The sequence below is a fragment of the Garra rufa genome, chromosome 23, assembly GCF_049309525.1.
Source record: "Garra rufa chromosome 23, GarRuf1.0, whole genome shotgun sequence".
Lineage (NCBI taxonomy): Eukaryota > Metazoa > Chordata > Actinopteri > Cypriniformes > Cyprinidae > Garra > Garra rufa.
In genome coordinates this window covers 5462713-5486632 of record NC_133383.1, presented here as the reverse complement: position 1 = coordinate 5486632, position 23920 = coordinate 5462713, and the positions used below count along the sequence as shown (strand labels likewise).

At 40.9% G+C, this 23920-nt stretch overlaps 1 protein-coding gene across 1 annotated transcript; it reads right to left on the bottom strand.

Annotated features, from left to right (window-relative positions):
* Window positions 1–9903: 9903 nt before the first annotated feature.
* On the bottom strand, window positions 9904–22907 carry mn1a (meningioma 1a). Its single transcript, XM_073829776.1, has 4 exons — window positions 22347–22907; window positions 18947–22105; window positions 12506–12559; window positions 9904–9967 (listed from the first exon to the last, which is right to left on the bottom strand). Exons 2-3 carry the CDS (start codon window positions 22062–22064, stop codon window positions 12549–12551), a joined length of 3129 nt encoding a protein of 1042 aa, XP_073685877.1. The 5' UTR covers window positions 22065–22105; window positions 22347–22907; the 3' UTR covers window positions 9904–9967; window positions 12506–12548.
* Window positions 22908–23920: the final 1013 nt, after the last annotated feature.

Here is a 23920-nt window from a genome sequence, read left to right as displayed (position 1 = left end):
TCAATTGATGTATGGTTTAAGATATTAAAAAATCTGGAATCTGATTTGCTAAAAAATTAAAATATTGAGAAAATCACCTTTAAAGTTGTCTAAATGAACTTCTTAGGGTCACATATGTGACCTTTGTCACGGTAACACACGGGAGGTCTGGGTCCAAATGCAGGTAAGTAGATTTTTAATGAAAAGAAAACCAACTAAACAAACAAAAGGCCAACACGGCACAAACTGAAAACTCAAACACAAAATAACAAAACCAAGAACAAGATTCAAAATCCAGGGAAAATCACGGAACACAAAACACACATGACACGAGACAATGCAGACATGAATACAGAGTGAATAGTGGGATCTATTATAGTCCAGGAGTAATTGTGAACAGGTGTGCATGAAATCAGTGCAAATGACAAGACAACCGTGAATGATTAGGAAGGTGCAGTGGCAGGGGAACAGCGACCTCGAGAGGCTGAGGGAAGCCCCACAGCCCAGATCATGACATTACCCCCCCTCAAGGGAACGGCTTCCAGATGTTCCCAAACAAAATCCTGGAGGGAGGAGGAACGGTGGAAGGTGAATCAGGGGGAGGGACGGCGGGCCAGGCCCGTGCAGTGGAGGAACGTGAGCGGACACCGCCGCCAGTGGAACGTGAGCTGGCCTCGCCACCAGTGGAATGTCCGCGTGCACCGCAGTCATAGGAATGTGAACTGGCCTCGCCGGCAGAGGAATGTCCTCGGGCACCGCCGCATCAGAAACAGAGAGCGCGGTCACCGCCGCGTCCGGAACAGAGAGAGCGGCCACCGCCACGTCCGGAACAGAGAGCGCGGTCACCGCCGCGTCCGGAACAGCGAGAGCGGTCACCGCCGCGTCCGGAACAGAGAGCGCGGTCACCGCCGCGTCCGGAACAGAGAGCGCGGTCACCGCCGCGTCAGGAACAGCGAGAGCGGTCACCGCCGCGTCCGGAACAGAGAGAGCGGTCACCGCCGCGTCCGGAACAGAAAGCGCGGTCACCGCCGCGTCCGGAACAGAGAGAGCGGTCACCGCCGCGTCCGGAACAGAGAGCGCGGTCACCGCCGCGTCCGGAACAGAGAGCGCGGTCACCGCCGCGTCCGGAACAGAGAGAGCGGTCACCGCCGCGTCCGGAACAGAGAGCGCGGTCACCGCCACGTCAGGAACAGCGAGAGCGGTCACCGCCGCGTCCGGAACAGAGAGCGCGGTCACCGCCGCGTCCGGAACAGAGAGCGCGGTCACCGCCGCGTCCGGAACAGAGAGCGCGGTCACCGCCGCGTCAGGAACAGCGAGAGCGGTCACCGCCGCGTCCGGAACAGAGAGAGCGGTCACCGCCGCGTCAGGAGCAGAGAGAGCGGTCACCGCCGCGTCAGGAATAGGACTCGCAGCCGTCTCAGCGTCAGAGACAGGGATGGCGGTTGTCGCCACATCCCCGCGAAAGAGCGTCTCCGCCCCCGCCGCAAAGCAGGGACCCTTCCGTGCAGCCTCGGCGCTGCGGGTGTCCAGTGCCGCCAAGCAGGCATAAATGAATTCAAACCGCTTGGCCGACGCTGCCTCGAAGGACATCCCGGTAGTGTCAGGAACAGAGCAGATGGTCACCGCCCCCAAACGTGCGGCCGCCGCCTCTTCAAAAAAATTACTCCCCGCTGGACCCATCAGTGATGTCTGCATTCTGTCACGGTAACACACGGGAGGTCTGGGTCCAAATGCAGGTAAGTAGATTTTTAATGAAAAGAAAACCAACTAAACAAACAAAAGGCCAACACGGCACAAACTGAAAACTCAAACACAAAATAACAAAACCAAGAACAAGATTCAAAATCCAGGGAAAATCACGGAACACAAAACACACATGACACGAGACAATGCAGACATGAATACAGAGTGAATAGTGGGATCTATTATAGTCCAGGAGTAATTGTGAACAGGTGTGCATGAAATCAGTGCAAATGACAAGACAACCGTGAATGATTAGGAAGGTGCAGTGGCAGGGGAACAGCGACCTCGAGAGGCTGAGGGAAGCCCCACAGCCCAGATCATGACAACCTTGGACCACAAAACCAGTCTTAAGTCGCTGGGGTATGTTTGTAGCAATAGCCAAAAATTCATTGTATGGGTCAAAATTATTCTTTTTCTTTTCTTTTCTTTTTTCTTTTATGCTAAAAATCATTCGGAAATGAAGTAAAGATCATGTTCCATTAAGATTTTTTGTAAAATTCCTACTGTAAATATGTCAAAATGTAATTTTGATTAGTAATATGCATTGTTAAGAGCTTAATTTGGACAACTTTAGAGGTGATTTTCTCAGTATTTTGATTTTTTTGCACCCTCAGATTCCAGATTTTCAAATAGATGTATCTCGGCCAAATATTGTCCTATCCTAACAAACCATACATCAACAGAAAGCTTATTTGTTGAGCTTTCATATGATGTATACATCTCAGTTTTGTAAAATTTTACCTTATGACTGGTTTTGTGGTCCAGGGTCACATATATAGTTCATTATTGCAGTGCAATGCACTGCATGTTCTTTAGCATTTTAATGGTTTGTAACTTTTGACTCTTCACCTGGCAGACAATAAAATGTCCAAAATATCATGGAGACATGAGGACGGGATTTTCAGTTTCAGTACACAAACACCTACTAACACCCTAGCAACTGCATAGCAATGCACTAACTACACTGTTGTTAGTGTGTTGCACTTACATGCATCATAGTGGAAGTTTTGCACAGGAAATATGTATTTGATAGTTCACAGATATGTTGCAATGCTAAAACTGATTTTTAAGCTGAAATAAGCCACTTTACAAGATGTTTTACAACTCACTAAAGGTATCCGCCACAGTAACCGACAGCTACAAGTCTGAGGTGTTGAGGCATTGATGGCGCTGATTTCGTCCAAAAGGAGTATAAAACAGCATAGTTTTTCCTGCACTAATCAAAGCTCAGGGAGCTGAAATGCGGCTCAGATTACAGCGAGGGGCTGCTGGAGGAGTTTGCGGCTGCCTGGCAGAGGAAAACGGCAGGAGGCCTTCTCTCGGTGTGACGGGGGGAGAGACGCTCAGTGGGCCGTCAGCACAGCAGCACAGCTGCTTTTTTCAGTCCATCACAGACCCCCAGCTCCCCCCAGCTCCTGACACGCTGAGGCCTTCTCTGGAAGACAAGGAGAGGTCAGCCAGCAGCTAAAGGTGGGGGGCTTTGAGGAATTGGAGGGAAAGGGAGTGAAAAAGAGAGAAAAGAGGTGAAAAGAAAAAGCTGTATTGATGTTTCCACCCCTGAATCCCAAGCCATGTTGAGTCATACGTACGGCAACCGACCAAGAGCCACAAGTCAAGCTCGTGGGGGGATGGGAGTCCACCAAATCCATATCCATATGGTCTAGATCACAAGCCGTCCTCAACCGGTGGCTCGCGACCCACGACCGGCTCACCGGACAACAGGATAATATTCAATGCAAAAAAAATACTAAAGTATACTTTCAGTGCAACGCAAGTCGCTTTTGATTAATGCATCTGCCAAAAGCAAACGCATAAAAATTAGGCTCATCAGCTTTTAAAAGAAAACACATCCGTATCTTATTTTGTTGACGTCAAAGGTTGAAATCATCTGTAACTTTATAGAACCGAGTCAAATTAGATAGACACCAACACGAACAGGTTGCGTAACCAAAATATGCACGATTAAAGAAAATGCCAACCAAACTACGTTATTTGCAACAAGTTTTGTGCAATAAATATTATTTTATTGGCTGCAATAAGAGTATATATGTCATAAGGGTCAATTTTTTGAAATTGAGATTTATACATCATTTGAAAGCTAAATCCATCCATTGAGAATCCATTTGAGAAATCTCATTGAGATTAAAAATCTGGAATCTGAAGGTGCAAAAAAATCTAAATATTGAGAAAATTGCTTTTAAAGTTGTCCAAATGAAGTTCTTGGTGATGCATATTATTAATCAAAAATTAAGTTTTGATATATTTACGGTAGGAGATGTACAAAATATCTTCGTGGAACATGATCTTTTACTTAAATAAAAGATGTATGGATGGCTATTGTTGACTGGTTTTGTGGTTCAGGGTCACATATTGCATCCTTATGCATTTGCATTTATCCAAAGTGCATTAACATGAAATGTTTTGCATGCAGCAAACAGAATATAAATAGCAAAATAATAACTTTAAAAAAATGCAAATGGATTGCAATTTCCAGGGACTGCAATGCATTGATTACACTGATAAAATGTACAATTACATACACCACTTTGGATTAAAAAAAAAAACTTCTGCTAAATAAATGTGTGACCCCAGACCACAAAACCAGTCATAAGGGTCATACATTTATACATCATCTGAAAGCTAAATAAATAAGCTTTCCATTGATGTACGGTTTGTTAGGATAGAGCAATATAGGCCGAGACACAACTATTGAAAATCTGGAATCTGAGGGTGCAAAAAAAAAAAAAAAAATCTAAATATTGAGAAAATTACCTTTAAAGTTGTCCAAATAAAGTTCTTAGCAATGCATATTACTAATCAAAAATTACGTTTTGATATATTTACAGTAGTAAATGTACAAAAATATCTTCATGGAACATAATCTTTACTTAATATCCTAATGATTTTTGGGATAAAAGAAAAACTAATTTTGACCCATACAATATAGAGAGCAAATGGATTGCAATTTCCAGGGACTGCAATGCATTGATTACATTGATAAAATGTATAATTACATAATACCATGTTGGATAAAAAACGTGTTTCCTTGCCTGCAATTTATGCATTCTGGATAAAATACTTTTTTTTACAAGTTCCTGATTGTTTTTGTGGCTCTTAAAAGCGTGAAATTGACGTCACAGTTCAGGATAGTCGCTAATGAAGGGCCCGTGGAGCCATCAGTCAATCAGCGCTGTCAGGACGTAATAAATGCAGGGTAATTAGTCACGTGACATTTATGGCTCAGGTGATTGACCTAAACAATGTGCAGAAGATGCATGCAGTGGGCTTCCAGCCGAGCAAGTGCCATTCGGATGCTAACGGATTGAGAAGTGTTTGCACGAAACCAATAAGAAACCAAAGAAAACACATGACAATAAATGACTCCCATATTGGGTCCTGAAGCAAAAGCAGCCGAAGGCCGCCGGTCTGGATGATCTACGAGCTGCCAAATAAATCAGCGGCACACTCCGCATGCACATATTTAATGCAAATGCAAATGTTAGTAAATGCTCCTACGTCTTCAATGACATTTAGCGCTTTTACTTTCTCAATGAAGGCTCCATATAACAATCAGTCAATTACGTCTCGCGGTTTCCCTCCCACCGCCACCCAACCAGATAAGGCACATGGAAGTCTTTACAAGCCATCCAAAACCATTAGAGATAATAGAAGCGTTAAGTGAATCCAAGCAGCCTGAAGCAGCCAATGCCACCGGGTTCCTCGGCCCATAGAGCGCAAACAAAAGGAAGTTTCAGACGACCCGGGTGCGCGTCCACCCTAATGGGGACGGAAGGACGGAAAGAAAAATATAAGGATCGCGAAGCATTCCCAAGCACAAGAGATCCTCTCCATCCCCCTTTCCTCATGCTCTCCTGAAGAAAAGAAAACTGAGAAACGTCTCTCTCCTTTCAAGCAGCTTGCTTTTGGATGAGCTCTCCTTAAAAAGATAGCAAAATCTTTGTTTATTCCCATTGTTCGAGGGGTGGGGGGTGGATTTTCCCCCTCTCTTTCTCTCTCTATGCTGATTTCCATCGGCTCTGCCCAGCTATTTAAGTGTGTATTGTGAAGGCTGACCTATGAAAAATTCAGAGGACAGACAAGAGACCCAAGCCAGTGGCCCTCCACTGTTGGGCTCCTTGGGGATCGCCGGACTGTGGGAGACACTGCCATTTGCACACCAATTGCTGAATCCCATTCTTGAAGCCAAGCTGGGCTTAGATACCCCTCCTCCTCCTTCTCCTCCTCCACTTTCTGTCCCGTTCTCCAGCAGTCCCACCATGGTGTTCCTCTGTGAGGGGAGATGAATAGGAAAACCTGCTTTGGGACTGAATGAATGCACAGACTGTCAAAGCTCTCAAAGGCCTGCAATTTTAGAGCCACTTGTGTTGCATATTAACATGTATGTGAGGACTAAACCATGTGGTCGCGTTCTGGCCAACGCACGCGCTGCACGGGGAATGGCAAAGCCATCGGCGTCTTAAACAAACACGACGAACCCCGCCGCTGTCTTGCCTGGAAGAGCGAAACGGCTTAATGTTGGATGCAGAACAAATCAAATCAGTTTTTAATAAGCTTAAGTGAGACGTAATGACATCAGGAGGCCGGATTAATTAAAATGCAGAGTTTGCCGATCGATTAAAACCCAACTCTGGGGCTTTACAAAAACCTGCAGATCTAATTTGAGCGTTTAGAAACGTTTCTTTTTTTTTCACGTCTGCAAATGAGTGTTTTCGTAAACACGCCTAAAAGCGGCTCTCGTAATGACGATCGACAATAGTAAAAGCAGAGCTTTGCAGTCATCTCCAAATGGGAAAACTGTCTCACTGTAGCTCCAGTAAATTGGAAAAACAAGAGCAAGAATGTCTGGCGCCAGCCAAAGAAAATGCACCTTCGGCCTAACTGCACTAGGACATTTTTCAGACTGCGTTTCCTGTTAGAGATTCCGTCTCTTAGACGGTGCGTCACTCTTGGGAATCAGAATGGCCGTGGTATTGACTCTTTCTCTCTGTTGCGCTGGAATAGACATGCAAATATCAGCAAAGACGCATTGAGAGCACAAAACACGCTGGGACATTGCATCTGGAATATTGGTGGCACTTATGCGCTATTTCTTAAGATTTTTGGTTAAGTCAAAACTGGTGGGTTGCAACCAGAAAATATGTTGCAAGTCAGTTCTGATCATCAACAGTAATGCTAAACGCAAATATTAAAATGCAACTCATTTTATAATCGTAAATAGTTAGGATAATAGAATTAACAGGCTTATCAAAACACTATCTTTTCGTCTGAAGTTGCACATGCAATCAAATTTTATATACACATGTATGATGATTTGCATCTACATTCTAGATAAATTCATACAAACATATGCATTTAAAATAATACATTTATAAAAAAGTATTTATTTAATGAAAAATTAATTTGGCTTTGATGCAAGTTAATGAATTTGTACAAAAATTATACATTTATAATAAAAAAATAAAAAAATAAAAAATAAATGTAAAAATATTTTATGAAAAGTAAAAAAATTAAAACACAGACGAGTTTATAAATGCTTCACATTTTTAGAAAGCCCCAGATCTGGCTTTAATCGATCAGCAAACTAATTACTTTTAATTAATCCAGCCTCCTGATGTCATTACGTCTCATTTGTGACCCCAGACCACAAAACCAGTCATTAGTGTCAAAATAAGCTTTCCATTGATCTACGGTTTGTTAGGATAGGACAATATTTGACTGAGGGTGGCAAAAGAATGGTTTTGTGCAATAAATATTTTTATTGCTGTTATAAGAGTATATATGTAACCACAAAACCAGTCATAAGGGTCACTTTTTTGAAACTGAGATTTATACATCATTTGAAAGCTAAGTCCATCCATTGAGAATTCATTTAAGAAATTCCATTGAGAAAAAAAACTAAATAGTGAGAAAATTGCTTATAAAGTTGTCCAAATGAAGATCTTAGCAATGCATATTACTAATTAAAAATTAAGTTTGGATATATTTACGGTAGGAAACTTACAAAATATCGTCATGGAACATGATCTTTACTTAAAATTCTACAGATTTTTGGCATAAAAGTAATATAATTTTGACCCATACAACGTATTTTTGGCTATTGCTACAAATAAAGCTTATTAAAAACTGCTTTTACACACCAATTCATGTCACTAATTCTTCTGTTAATACAAAATCTATCCTCTAAAGTGTTTATTTCATGTATTCCGCAGGTAGATCCCATTTCTGTTGGTGTTTATGCATTTACAAAGTTGTTTATGTCATGTCATGTCAATCATTTTGCATATTCCTTCTCGGGCCTATGCCGATGAGCTGAAACAAAACCAGTCGAGGAGCGCTGAACTATAACATCTGCTTAGTGTAATCAGCACATGTTGTGTGCGTACACATGCACATTATACATTCTTCTCAGAAATGGTTTCCAAGGTTTAGAAACGGCCCTTGTGCTGCAATGTGCACTTTACATCCTTGAACTAGTTCCACTATCAATAAGCAATGATTTACATAAAGAAAACCGGAGCAATCACGATCGATACTCGGGAGACTTCACCACCCAAAGCCAGCGGTCTCGAAGCTCGTCCAAACCACTGGAGATTTGTAGCCGAGCATTTCACAAACAGTCTCCTCGTTTGACTTCTCCCTCGCTCTCTCTCTCCAGCTCTCGGTTGAAAGTATTTTCCCACTGTTTAAGATTAGTTCAGGGTAAACATAAAGACGGCATTTCTCAGGCATATCTCAAACCCGGTGCCCCCTAATCAAACAAAAATGGATGTAATCGTACTTTTAAAACAGTTTTCGACGCCAACTTCAAGCGGTAGCTACGGAGAGCGTGCTAATTTCGGCTTTCTCTTGGGAAGAACGGCACATTTCAGAGGAAAATATTTAATGAGATGACAGCGAGGACAGAGGAAGCGGGGAAAAGGCATAATTTACAACATATTTATTGTTAATAAGTGATTCATAATATACAGGTTATTTACAAAAAACTCTGCGGGCACAAATAACTTCACTTTAAGCTTCGTGTATATCACAATAATGAGAGAAAAACGGAGAAAAGAGGTAGAACAAGGAAACAGAGAGGTGTCGAAGACCAAAAAATTGGTTAAAGACCTTTTTCTCTCCAGAAGAAAACCTATTTTCTTAAAAGGAAAGTCTTTTGTCTCCAACCATTGTCCTCGCTTGAATAGCCTGCCAATTCCGACTAAACATATTCACCATCAGTTGGTTTAAAGGCAGAGGGAAGCTCAGGGTCTCAATGGAGGCTTGGTAAAGAGGGAAAACCCAAGCAAAGGAGAGTTTCGACTTGAAACAATGGCATTCCGATGCCGGCCAGGCAGGTCACAAAGGGATGTTCTCAGGGTGAATATCAAATTTCCAAAAACAGTAGGGAGAGGACAGAACCCCCACTGGCCTTTCAAAGTCAAAAGGTTGACCCACCACAGACACGGAGCCTGCTGCTCGAGACCTCGGAGAATGGGAAGCTTTATAACACGCCGCTTCCCTCTCGTGTGAAGGAATTCGGTCTCTATTGGACAGCAGCTCGCTGTCAGAATTCAGGAGTTGGAAACAAAACCACAAAAAAAAAGAGATAACGTAACCGAAAAAGATGGATTAAACGCGACGCTGAAGTTCACGAGTAAGAGGAGCTTTGCTCAACAAACGGGGATAATAAATATTTATAGAGAGAGCGGCGCACGCTTTCCGACTAACTAGTTAAACCCTCACTTGCAAGTCTTAAAAAAAAAAAAAAAAATGAGGTAATCCCAGCAAAAATGGAACTTTATAGAAGATAAAAATACACTAAAAGCAACTGAGCCTCGCTGTCCAAGATTCCAGTCTGGTGTGCTTGTGTATTTCCTGTATCCCATTGTCTCTCGTCTCCAGTCAATCTAAAGAGACTCTGTTGGCCCGAAGACTCACTCTACGGACACCCGGAGAGTTTGTGGTTTCTCTGGGGCTAGTAAAAAAAAAAAAGAAAGAAAAAGTATCCAATTACTGCTGGAAAACACCAAGCCGGCCCTCATCCTTACAGTTACGGAAAGCAGCCAGCGAGGTCCCAAAGTGGTTAGAGTTGTTCTGGATGAGTTTAAGTCGCATCTGGAAGTGAGAGGAACAACAGGGGCCCCTCGGTCCCCCCCTCCCCACCCCCGCGTCCCGAGGTTTCCGGACACCGCGGGTGGCTTCCTCCAGGTCCCACCCCCACCCTCACAGCGAGATCGTGCAGCACCTGTGGAGAGATGCGACACATGTCAGTCATCCTGTCGCCATGGAATCGTCGCGGACGGCTCGCAGGAATAGCAACGGGAGCCGTCGCGCTCAAACGGCGGGAGACAGATGGCGCGGCGGCTGCGGCTCGTTCCGCGGAAATTAAGCGAGTCGGTACGGATCACGACGAGCGCGGCCTTGGTTTGCGAAGTATTTTTCTCATTTGAAAGAACAGCCAAACTGACAACATTACAAACTCTTATTCAAATGAATTAATATCCTATGATGCACTGCGAATGATGTATTCAAATCAATAACACTGGTAGAAATGTTAGTATAAAAACACAGTGTAAGTATTATTACAGTTAACTAAAACCATAAAAATAATTTTCATTACTTGAAATTGAAAATATATAAAAACCTTAAACTGGAATTATTTTTATGGAAGCCCGTTTCCACCACTGAATAAAAAATAAAAAAAAGGTAATTGCGACTTTTTATCTCACAATTCTGTTACATTTTAACAGAATGATTAGTTTAGTTTACATCTCGCAATTCTGACTTTTTTTTTCTTCTCAGAACTGTGAGATAAATTGCTAGATATAAAGTCAGAATTGCGGGATATAAACACAATTGCGAGAAATAAAGTCAGAATTGCAAGATATAAACGTGCAATTCTGACTTTTTTTCTCACAATTGCGACTTTTTCTCTCGCAACTCAGACTTTTTTCTCAGAACTGTGAGATATAAACTCACAATAGTTTGTATCACACAATTCTTTTTTCTCAGAATTGTCATAAACTTACAATTCTGACTTTTTTTCTCAGAACTGTGAGATATAAATGCACAATTGCGAGTTATAAAGTAAGAATTGCTAGATATAAAGTCAGAATCGGGGGATATAAACTCACAATTGTGAGAAAAAATTGTGAAAAATGAGATATGACTTTTTTTCCTCGCAATTGCAACTTTGTATCTTACAATTCTGACTTTTTTTCTCAGAATTATCGCAATTACAAGTTAAAGTCCAGTTCTGAGGAGGAAAAAAAGACTGATATGTTCATAGAATTGCGAGTTTGTATCTCATAAATCTGACTTTATAACTCGCAATTGCAAGTTTACATTCGCAATTCTGACTTTATGACTGACAATTCTGAGAAAACAAATTCAGAATTGCAAGTTTGTATCACGCAAATTCTGAGAAAAAAGTCAGAATTGTGAGATAAGTCGCAATAACCTTTTTTTATTTTTTATTCAGTGGTGGAAACAGGCTTCCATATATTTCAGATAGTTTCATTAAAATTGACAATAAACTATATAGGTAAAAAATAAAAAATATAGATAAACTATATAGATATTTTTTTTAAAATCAAAAACTATTAAAAATGACCTTTTTTGAATAAATATTTTCAAAATAGTAATAAAACTATAATAGCACCTTAATGATACTAAAATAGCAATGAATCATATATTAAAAACATTATATGATTTTAAATATATTAGAATGACATATTTAGGTGTTTATTGCAAAATATTTCAATATATAAGTAGTTTGAGAACCTAAAAATCATTTCTCATTTTTTATTTAGTTTAACTTGCGGCTCGTTCCGTGGAAATTTGGTACAGATCGGGGCAGATTTACGAGTCGGTACAGATCACGGCATGCTGCGGCGAGCGCGGCCTTTGTTTGTGAAGTATTTTTCTCACTTCACAGAATACCCAAACCAACAACATTACAAACTCTGATTCAAAGGAATTAATACCCCATGTTGCATTGCAAATGATGAATTCAAGTTATAGTTTTAGTTAACTAAAACCATAAAATTATTTTCACTACTTTAAATAAACTGGCTTTATTTCAGCTAGTTTACTTGAAATTGAAAATAAAATAAAAATAAATAAAAACAACAGATTTTTTTAAGCAAAAACTAATAAAAATTACAATTTGTTTAAATAAATAAAAACTAAACATTTTCAAAACATAAAAACTATAATAGTACCTTCAATGATACTAAAAAACAAACAAAACAATGAATCATATATTGAAAACATTATATATTATTGTAATATATTAGAATTATGCATCGTTTTTTTGTAAAATTTTCCAACATATAAGTAGTTTGAGAATCTAAGGAATCATTTCCCATTTATTTAGTTTAACTTGAATCACTATAATAAATAAATAAATTAAAACCTATATACACACTTTAAAAAAAGCAAAAACTAAAAAAGAAACAAAAACATTTCAATATATAAGTAATTTGACAGTCTAAGGAGGCTGAATTGATTACATCATTCGCAAAGCTTCATGGGAGTGGGCGGTGACTAATGAGCTTTTTTGGAGCAAATTCTGTTTCCATGGTAACAGCGCACAGCTCTCTGATTGGTGGTGCATCTTCACAGAGAATTTGGCTAGTCAACATGATTTTTTTTTTTTGCATGAATTTGAAATCACATAAGCAAATATCACTTTAGAGCTCTTGGTAGACCTTGAAAGTAAAAACATTTTCACTTCTGAGACCAAACTGATTGATATATCTGATAGATTGGACTGTCTTACCTTTTTTTTGTGATACTAAAGTAGAGCCAGCAGAGGAGTGCTCCTACCCATGTCCTGTGAGGAGATACAAGGGAAAAACATTAAAATCGCATCACAGATGTTTGGAATAAAAAAAAAAAAAACAATATAATACATTTTTATTAATATATTTTTATTTTGCTATCTGCTTTTAATATTTTTACAAATATTTGTATGTTTTAAATATTTTGAAATTCCATTTAACAGTTTTTTTCCCCCATTCTAACAGACTGCTGGAAGATATTATTGATAAAATCTGGCAGTAATTTCAAGGACATGATTTATAATTTCATCTCAACCAAATGTAGGCTGCAAAAAGCACATTATCAGAATGCAATCCAACTCAAATCTGATTTTATATATATATAATATATATATATATATATATATGAAAAAAGATGAAAAAGAGTTTAAGCATAAAAACAATAAGTGTAATACGGCTTTAAATTGTTGTTGTTTTGCCAAAAAAAATATAAAAAAGTTTTCTGTTTAATTTAATTCAATTGCATGTAGTTATTGTTTTTGTTTTTCTAAGCAAAAAATAAATATCATAAATTTTCCCCTAATTTACAGAAGACACCCACTAAAATTTATTCAGTGTAACAATCTTCTCAGGCATATTTACAACAAAAATCAATTTATGACATTAAAAGACAATTTACTTTCACCCTAAGTTACTTGTAATTCTGCCTTTTTTTTTTTTTCAAATTTGCCACTATCCTAGGTTTTGCCCATTTGTCAATAAGAAGTTTTGACTCATTTAAATTACAAAATTTAATATGCTCCCATATTTTTTATACATTTTAATAGTTAAAAGTCAGAATAAGCATGTTGTTTAAATTTTTACATAAATATTGTGTTCCACTGTATGACAATGTAACATTATTTCCACCAAATTTTGACATTTTATTTTCCAAAAAGGTATTTGAATCCTTAAAGGTAGACATCAAAACCATTTCAAAATGACTCCAAAATATTCCCTATTCAGCATCATGATGTGGAAAAGAGCAGCCAGGACGCTCTTCAAAGTCTCTTTTGTGTGTGCCACAGAAACCCTACGGATCGGAAAGAAACGAGAGCGAGTAAACAATGACAGAACGCTGGTTTTTGCACAAACTGCTCTTTTAAACTCCATCTTGCGAATCATCCCGACAGTGCAGACTTCATTACTCAAACGCCGGGATTGTGTCCATATCATTGTTAAGCGCTTACATTGCGAGTCTCTCAACGGCAGCCAACAGAACTGCAGGGGACGCAGTGGGTGCCTCCCCACACAAGAGCGTGGAAATAGCTTGGCACCGGAGCGCTCTTTTACATAAACTAGTCCCTCCAGAACCTGTTTTTATATGCTGTTATATGGTTTGAATTTCCATTGACAAATTAGAATGAAATTATTCTAAAATATTCTAAAGAGAGCGCGGGACCCAGGCCAAGGGATATGAAAGAGCTTTTCACAGTTTTCGAGGGCCCAAAGCACTAAAGGAGTTTCACATCAGAGCCCTGGGGCCGTTCTCCCCCCCTCCTCCCCCTCCTCCTCTGCCGGCGCGCAGCGGACAGGGATCGCCTTCATGAGCGCCGGGCCTGGATCTGGAGAGGGGAAGGGCTGGGAAAGCGGGCCAGCTGTGGGGCCCAGTCTGGAAGGCTGACTGCTGTCTGGATGGCTGACTGCTCTGTCTGGCTCTTAGACGTGTTCTCTTGGCCAGCGCAACACATGCACTAAAGCGTACGCATTGGAAAAGCAACACCCTTCTGCTCCATATGCCGTTCACAGGCAGGCTCTGGTCACTAACAAATGAGGGGGGAGAAACTTGTTGGTTTATGTTTCTCTGGGTGGGGTTGCTAAGAAGAAACATTAATGATCTTAGAGACACGTATGACAACAACAACATATGAGGTGACACGGAAAATTTACATCTGGCCTCGGAGCTTGAGCGTTGACCTATCTGTAACGGGCCCACAAAACACGCATTTTTAAGACGGATTTCAGATTAAAACGTAGTTATTATTTACTCAACCTTAAACTCATGCCATTTTCTATTTCTCTTTGTCACTTTTTTAAACAAAACTCTTTATCTCCACCAAAGCTGAAATTTTAAAAACTAATTTATTCCTAGCAACTTCACAGAAATCATGATTGTTCATGGTTATAATATCTTCATGTTTTATAGTTGCATTTAGCAGATTCGTGTGATAATAAATATAATAACCCTGGACTACAAAACTAGTCTTAAGTCGCACATTTTGTATGGGTCAAAATTATTATTTTTCTTTTATGCCGAAAACCATTAGGACATTAAGTAAAGATCATGTTTTACTTAATGAAGACATTTTGTAAATTTCCTACTGTTAATATATAAAAACTTAATTTTTGATTAGTAATATGCATTGCTAAGAATTTCATTTAAAGGCGATTTTCTCAATATTTTGATTTTTTTTGCACCCTCAGATTCCAGATTTTCAAATAGTTAAATCTCGGCCAAATATTGTCCTATCCTAACAATACATCAATGGAAAGCTTATTTATTCAACTTTCAAGTGATGTATACTTGTTACTTATATCTTAATTTCGAAAAATTGACACACAGGTCAGATTTTTATTATGGATCTTAGTGGTATTTACTTTTTTTGTTGTTGAAAAGAGCAGCTTGGACATTCTGCCAAATATCTCCTTTTTCACAGCAATTTTTAATATTTAAAGTCATATTTTAGGTAAAAATAATGTTAATTTAGTCATTTATTCTCTCAAGTCATTGAAACTCATGCTATTTTCTTTACTTTCTGTTAAACACAAAAATCCTCCTCTCTCCATTAAAGCTTGAATGTCTTTTGTGCTTGTGTTTGATTGAAAAATGTTTCAAAAACATGACTATAAATTGAATCAAGTCAAATTTGTATAGTGCTTCTCTCACTATACATTGTTTCAAAGCATTTTATTTAAAGAAAATTATGATGTTAATTATTATAATATTTAAATTCCTTATATGTGACCCTGGATCACAAAACCAGTCATAAGGGTCCATTTTTTAATTGGTTTATACATCACTGATTTACACATCATCTGAATAAATAAGCTTTCAATTAATGTATGGTTTGTTAGGATAGGACAATATTTGGCTGAGATACAACTATTTGAAAATCTGGAATCTGAGGGTGCAAAAAAAAAATTTTTTTTTTGAGAAAATCAAGGGAAAAGTTGTCCAAAGGAAGTTCTTACCAATGCATATTACTAATTAAAAATTAAGTTTTGATATATTTACAGTATGAAATTAACAAAATATCTTCATGAAACATGAAAATATAGGCATAAAATATAATAGGCATACAAAAAAAAGAACAATGTATTTTTGCCTACTGCTAAAAATATACCTGTGCTACTTAAGACTAATTTTCGTTTTTTAATGAAATATAAGATTATTTTTGTCTGAGTTTGGTGGTATAAAAATCAACACCTATTCAAAAGAGCAGCTTGAACATTAAAAAAGTATTTAAGCCAATAATTCAAATTTAATCCAAATTTACTCGTGCCATTTTCTTTTCTTTACTTTGTGTTAAATACACAAATCTTCTTCTCCACAGAAGCTCTCAAATCTCTTTAGTGGTTGTATTTGGTTAAAAACATTTCGAAAATGCGACTACAAATGCCATTAGTGTCAGGTCAAGTCAAATTTATTTGTAACAATATCCTAATGCCTTATAGTTGCATTTAGCAAATTACAGCTCGGCGATAATACATTATAATAATAATAAAAAGACCTTTAATGGGAATATTCAGAGATAGAATATTGCAAATAAGACTTTTACGGTAAGGTCTGGTGATAGAAAAACATCTATTTTAATTTTATGGAAAAGTGCAGCATGCACATTTTGCTTAGCATCTGCCTTTACGCTTAGTCAAATGAGGACATAATAATGGTGAAACAAACAATGACTGAAATTTTTCCTTAACATTTAGCACTGAGAGATGCTGCACGAATCAAAGCGATGCATCTCTGACGATACAAGCCTGTCCCTTGACAAAATGCAAAAGCGGAATTCAATACATGCCAAGACAAGATCATGCTTTTTTTTTTTCGTTTCCACCCTGACATTCCTCACGGAAAAATGCAGTGTATCACACGGACACAAGAAGACACTAATTAATTCTGCTCGGCAAACAAACACTCCCATAGAAAGGTGTGCATCTGCGCATGCAGTGCTCAAATTGCTATCCATCATGCAAACCAGAGATATTAGCTGTAAAACTGACTACATTTAATTATATTGTACGCAAATGACGACCACAATTAGTGTACACCAAATGGTGCTTTTGATAAATGAGGAAACATTCAAAAGCATTGATGGTTATTTTAGGAGATGCAACTTGCACCCTGTGTACACTGTTTACAAATTTGTTTATCCAGAGCCACAGAGATATCTGGCTTTTCTGACAAACGGAAAACGTTCAAAGACAAGGAAGCTCATTTTTATAAAGGATCTGCAAGTTACACAGCGTTTAGAGTGTACACTGTTTGCTGATTTTTTCCACATAGATATCAAGCCCTCTTTTCTCCTCACATCACTGACGTCCCTTCCTCACAAAACGCATCCTTATACCTGTGTTCTCAGTCTGTTTCTGGAGTGTTGTTTTGAGTCATTTTCCCAGGAGACCATTGCATCTTCTCCTTTGTTTTCTGTCTGTTCTGGCCTTTAGTGTTTATTTTCAGAGCCACAAAGCTGTCAGAATATCCGACAGCCCCGTCTGAGAAATTGCATCTGACAACCTTCTCCATTTATTAGGCAAAATAGTGATAAAAAAAAAAAACAACGCTCGGAGTTGGAGCTTTGTGATCGGACTGCATTCTGATAACGTGCTTTTCGCAGCTTACATCTGTTCTACATTTGGTCGAGATGCATCTAAATCACATCCCTGAAATGATTTCAGTTTTAAACAGCAACTATCTTTCATTTCATTTTAACAGCTTGATGGAAAAGCATATATAAAGCAGATAACAAAATAAAAACAGCTCAACACATTATTGTGATCAATACTGCTGCAAAACTTCATTAAGAGAAAGAGAACACTACTGTGTTTAAAAAAATAATAAAGGAACTCAATACCCGGTGCAAAAGATGGAAATAGAGATAAATGCAAAAACAGATTTGCGGTCTCTGGTGTGTTTTTTTTTTGTGAAGGGAATACCATGCAACTGGCTCTGCTACAGCTTTTGGATGTTTTAAGTTACGAGTCCTGTTAAGAAAATAATTCTGACCCTCCTCTCGGACTATCGTGAAAATCAACCACGTCCCCTCACGAATACGATGCCACACGTCTGATTCTGACATATCTGATGGCGCGCAATTACAGGACCGACGGGACCAATCATGAAGCGTGAAGTGACAGGAAAGAGAATTCGTGGGTAAAACAACACTGAATCTTGGCCATGCGCCTAACGCCTGCGTTTAACCCTCGCACAGCGCTGTTGTCAGGCCTCACGGGTTAATAACGCCACTGCGAGCTCTGACGTGCCTGCAGTCAAATTAATCGCAAACTTGGCTGTTCTAACCTCCTCAGACAACGTTTGTTTCCAAAATAAATGTGTTTGCTGTGGCATTCAACAAGAAATTCGAGGAACTGGAGTTCTGTGACCTACGATGCTCTTGACTGATATTTTATACCATTGACAATACATTTGAACGGCCGTGTAAAGTTTCCAGTAAATAATTTGAAAAGAAAGCCTGGGGTAAAAACACTTAGGCTACCAGGAACATATTAAACACTGCAGAATTTTTTTTTTTCCAGAAGAAAGCTGCACGGGTTACAGGAGGTTTTGATTGCAGTTTATTTGCACTTAGATTTAACACAAAGAGGATCTGTAGTTAAGATCTGAATGTGCTTAAATCTCATTAAAATCTTAACTGCAGATCCTCTTTGTGTTAGAGTTAGATCAAAGTTAAATGTAAGTACAAATAAGGTGGAATCAAAACATTCAGTTTTCATAATGTTTAAATATTCAATAATATAAGAAATATTAATACTGATGCTGCTAATAATCACTACTAATATAAAAATAATAGCTGTTTTTTTCCTGCTAGTGTGTGTGTGTGCATATATATACAATATTAAAAGTGTACAATTATTTATATATTTAGATTCATATTTCATCGTGCAAAGTGCAAACTGCAGACCTAAACAAACTTTCTCTGCTGTCAGTGAGTTAATTATTATTTTGCATCCTGTTTTCTGTCAGCTCAAGACTGAGTGTTTTAAAGTGTGCTAATTAAAGCTCACTTCTGGGTGACAGATTAGTTGTAAATGGGTCCCTGTGCCTGAGGTTAAGCTACCTTGGGTTGTTCATTATTCAACCATTAAGCCATCAAAGTAAACTCAACAGTCCATAAAAACACCAATTCATCATGCTCTCACTGCAAGTCAATGAAGTTTACCTTCTTTGTTGTCACTCTGGCCCCGTGCTCGATCCCAGAATCCCAGGCACTTGTCATTACTGGGGTCCTCTATCAGAGCCTTGTTGCCAGGCACATACCAGGTGGCATGCTGCTCTGTCATGAGAGAGTCAAGGTCAATGGTATTCACAGGGCCCTTGCCTGTGACCGGGCTGGAATTGGCCAGGGCGCACTCTCCGTTCATGCTGGCCTGGCAGTCGGCCTTTTTGCCCGTTTTGCCTCCCATCGGCTGGTCCTCAGAGATGCTGAACTGCTGTCTTTGCAGCTGGATCTGAGCCTGCAAAATCTCCAGAGGATGAACCTCGTCCTGGCCCGGGTTGCTCAATGGCGTCCGCACCTGTTCCATGCACGGGTTGTCGCTGTAGCCGGCCCTGTTTTCAGAATTGCACTTGACGCCGGCTCTGCAAGGCCTCGGGTCCTCGGCGCTGTAGTTGGGGCTGGCTTCGTCTAAGTAATCCATGCACGGTGAAACGCCGTCCGACTTGCCCACACTTTGGATCCCGCTGTCCATCGAGGTGGCGAGGTCGGGCTTGCCGAAGGATGGGGAGACCAGGGACCTCTCAGGGGTCTTGCCGCGGCCCTCCATGCCTACGTTCAAAGCGGAGCCTTGCTGACTCGGACTGACGACGGGGTTACCGCCGCACGGAGGCGAGAAGTTTCCGGGACTGATGTGCCCGCTGTCGCGTCTCTTCTTCCCCCTCCCCTTGCCGTTGCCTGTTGCCATTTTCCCCTCGCATCCAGACTCCATGTTGTCGTTCGGGGAAAGGGTGCTCGCTTCCCTTTTCGCCATCTGGCCCGTACCACTTTGACCTGCCATCGTATTGTTGTTATTCCCAGAGCAAGGCGTTTGACTATTCTGAGAAGCATTGCTCTGGAAATACTCTGCCCCTGGGCCGCTACTGCCACTGCTATTTATGTCCTGCTCAACCTGACCTGCTTTGCGTTTGGCCTCATTTTGACTTTTCTTATTAAAAGTCACATTGAGGTTCGGGGCCCCAAGGCTGGCGATCATATTCTGGCAGGCTGTGGAAAGGGCTGCCAGACAGCTTTGGCCAAACACACTGTCTTTTGTACTGGCTTTGTTCAAATTCCCCAAAGAGAGGGCCCCAAGCTTATTGACTGACAGGTGCTGGCTGGAGAGGTACTCGGGATGGGCGGGATAGTTCCCTGGAGAGGAGCTAAATCCTGGAGGATTGCTCTGGGGGGCTCCCTGTTGACTCGGCCCTCCAGGAGGGAAGCTATGCTGCCTCCTCATCGCCATGCCTCCGAATTCAGCCGGCCTCCTGTCCGTGGGTGCGCCTGGCTGCATGGTGCCCTCATCGGGAGACTGCATCTGCAGAGGATTGCTGACATTATTTTCAAACGGATGATGCGCTCCCGGAGAATTCAAAGACTGCATGTCCATGCTTGTGACGCCTTGCCTAAAAATAATGCTGTGGCCATTCTCTGCCTGCTCCAAGGCATGCGTGTTTGTTTCTCTACAATGCTGCTGCGGCTCAGGAAACCATGAGTTTTCTTGAGGTAGGTGGGGGCTGTCAAAGTTTCCATGAAAATTATGCTTCTTCTCAAAATTAGACTGAGACACACTACCCAGAGGGCCACGGCAGACCATGCCGTTTGACGTGACGTCCCCGTGGAGACTTAACTGTTGCAGGTCGGGCTGTCTCATTCTCTGCTGCTGGCTCCTCGATGCCATTTGTTTGATCATCATCGCCGCGTTCTGCCGCCGCTGCTGCTGCTGATGCTGCTGCTGCTGTTGCTGTGGGCCGGAGCTCAAGGGTAGGGGGCCTGATGGAAACCCATCCGTCACATGAGATGTAAAGTCCCCCATGGGAGAGGGGAAAGCCGAGGGGGAGAGGTGATTCTCAAGATTGGGCCGATTATGTAAGCTGTTGCTCAGGGGGCTGCAGCTCTCTCCAGCAGAGCCGTTTGGGAGATCAAACCGTGGCCTTTTTGCCATATTCAAATAAGGCAGCGAGCTGAGGTGAGGGTGATGTGGGGGCTGCGGGGCGAGCTGGGGGACATCAAACACAGGCTCCCCGAAGGGGTGCATGTTATGGTTGTTCAGTCTATGTATGGGCCGATCTAGGTGGCCATGCTGAACGTGGACCATCGGGGCACCGCCTTGAACATCCGTATTGTTCGCTACATAGTCCGGAGTGTGATAAAACCGTGGAAGCGCTGGGGAGCCGGGGTTCTGCCGGGCGACGGGTCCCGGTCTCTGCTGCGGCATGAGATGGTGTCTAGCGTTAACCCCCGGATCTATTTTCCCCCGGTTCCCGAATCGGTCCGAAAACACGTTTTGCTGAGGTAGCTGCTGGTCGACTTTAGAGCCGCCCATCAAGGGCCCTCGGGAACCGTTTCGATTACAAGTGGAAAAATGACCCCCGACCACTTGGTTCCCCGTTTCACAATAGGGCAGCTTGTGCTCTGAAGAGTCCGCGGAGGAGAATCCTGTCATATCGAAATTCCCCGTCAGAGGATCACAGGGAAAACAGTGCTCTGATCCCCCCATCCTGCCCTGTGGGAAAAGCCTGTAATGTTCAAGTCTGTGGGTTTCAGGGGACGAGGACGGCAGGCCGTGGAAGGACGCGGCACGGTTTGGTGACTGGTCTAACGGAAGACACGGAGCTGGAACGGCGTGGTTGCCGTTCGGATGGCCATGCGGTTGAAACTCGGGCATCGCGGCCATTCTCTGTTGCTGCTGCTGCTGCGAGAGGCACTCTCGTGACTGCGCCTCTGCGAGCTGCTGACCGAATCCTCCTTCAAACATATGCGGGTGACCTGCGTTGCTGTTGTTGAAGCCCATGTGTCTGTCCCCATGCAGGCAAGAGGGGACGCTGTCCTGGTACAGATGTGAATGCTGCTCGTGGTTAGGAGGTTGATGGTTGAACGGTCCTTGCATGTGGAGTTGATGTTGTGGCTGAACTCCCATAGCGAGCATATCCCCATGGCCATGAGTCTGGAATCCATACTGGTCTCTATTTGAGACAAAGTTGAGTCCCTGCACAGGGGATTCATTTAGTGGACCCATCATCGGCTCCACAGCTACCGACGGCCCTTTCATATGAAATCCGGCACTGTTATAATTAGAGTTCATTTTCAGTCCACTGGGATTAAATTCCTTTTGTTTGTTCGTCTCTGCAAATAAAAAAAAGACACAATTGAATCAAACAATCCTGTACTTTGAAAAAAATATATTTTGTGTCTTTCAGAAGCAAATGTTAGCAGCCAATTAAAAAATCCAAATATTATATATATTTTCAATAACGTAATTAACAATTTAAGAAAAAAAAAACAAAGTTTACGTTTCACATGCACGTGCTTATTGATAAATATTTAATAATGCGAAAGTAAGAGATCAGATGACAATTGGAAGTACCTCAATTCCAGCACAAGCGTAAAAACGCGAACTCCTCTTTGTATATCCTTAAAGCAGCGACCCTGAAAAATGCACATCTTAAAAAACTCCTCGTTTACATCATTATTCGATGCGTAACGTCCCCAAGTCGTTCAACACAAATCCAGAGGAGTGCAAACCAGCGCGCAGAGCACATGTCCCATGTTCACATCTCCAATGCAATGCGCGCGATCCCGACTAATTATTCTACACTAAAAACACTTACACGAATTCAAAAAAGGTAGATAAATGCATTCAATCGGCGGTCCTTTGAGGAGAACTTCGCGCTCGCGTTCAGTCCTGCGAGGAGAGTCAATGCGCCGCTGTGGGTGCGCGCACGGCTAGTAACTGGAGAGCCCAGGATCCCTTTTGTTGTCACAGTATGAAATGTATTCAGCACAAAAATTAATCGCCATTTTCTTTAATACTATCCATAAGATACGCGCTGTTCCGTCAAATGCTTCTGGCTCCAGGAGGGTTTTCTCATTTATCCTTGAGTCGGATGTGTCGAGCCGCGGGCATCGGCAACAAGTTTGACATTCCCTCATCTGTTCCAGCGCTGATTTCTCACCAATGCCGACACAGGCACACATGCGCAGGGGGCGGGGTTTCGTGCGCCAGGGCGGGGTCTGACGCACAAGGGGCGTGGATTCGCTTAAGGAAGTCTAAAAGAGATGTATATAACGTATTAATAGATAACATAATAGAGAAATAATGAAAACCACTTCAATCTTCATTGATACTCTATTTTACAAACAGATTTATTTAGGCCTTCTTCTACAAGGTACATATCAACAACATAAACATCTGATAAAAAAAATCAAAACTTAAGTGATTTTATCATTTATATTAAATTCTGCAATTTATATATGAGAACGCGTAGACACAAACAGGTAAGAAAAACGCATCAAAGCTCACTGGTACTTAATCTACGTGTGAAATATTAGATATTTTATTTACACACAGCCATACATTTTTATAATCTAGATTCAAATGAAAAATGAACCAAACATAAATGCAAATATTCAGTCACTCCCAAATCCCTCATATGTAAATCAGCTCTATTCGTTTATACACAGATACTGTAGTAAATATGCAGCAGTTAATTAGTAAATTAGCAGATGCATGAAACGGGCTTCATTTTCAAGCTGTGACGAATGGCAGCCAGAGATAATGAATGTGTCTTCAGGGTTAATTTCCTGTAAGTAACCGGTGATTGTGATGTATTTTTAGAAGCCACTGCTGCAGCACGGGTCAAATTATTTATCTTTACAACAAAAGCTGTTTAATGAATAGCGATTACAACATTGTAGAAATAAAAACCTTATACTACAAACTAGACTGCGTCCTGCAAACTCACTACCGAATGATACAACCATTAAGTTACTGAAAGGTTTTATGGTGAAATATAAGTGGCCATTTATTGATAGGTATGACTGAAGAAATTAAACTAATAAAAGGATAATAAATGGAAAGCCATGAGACTTGTTTTGTAGGTCCCTCTGGTTTTTATAAGAAATCGTTACCTGCTTCTTTGGCAAAGCGGAACAGTGCCA

Bases quoted from the DNA above. Each gene is read 5' to 3' on its own strand.
- mn1a (XM_073829776.1), bottom strand. From the start codon at position 22,064: ATGAACTCTAATTATAACAGTGCCGGATTTCATATGAAAGGGCCGTCG.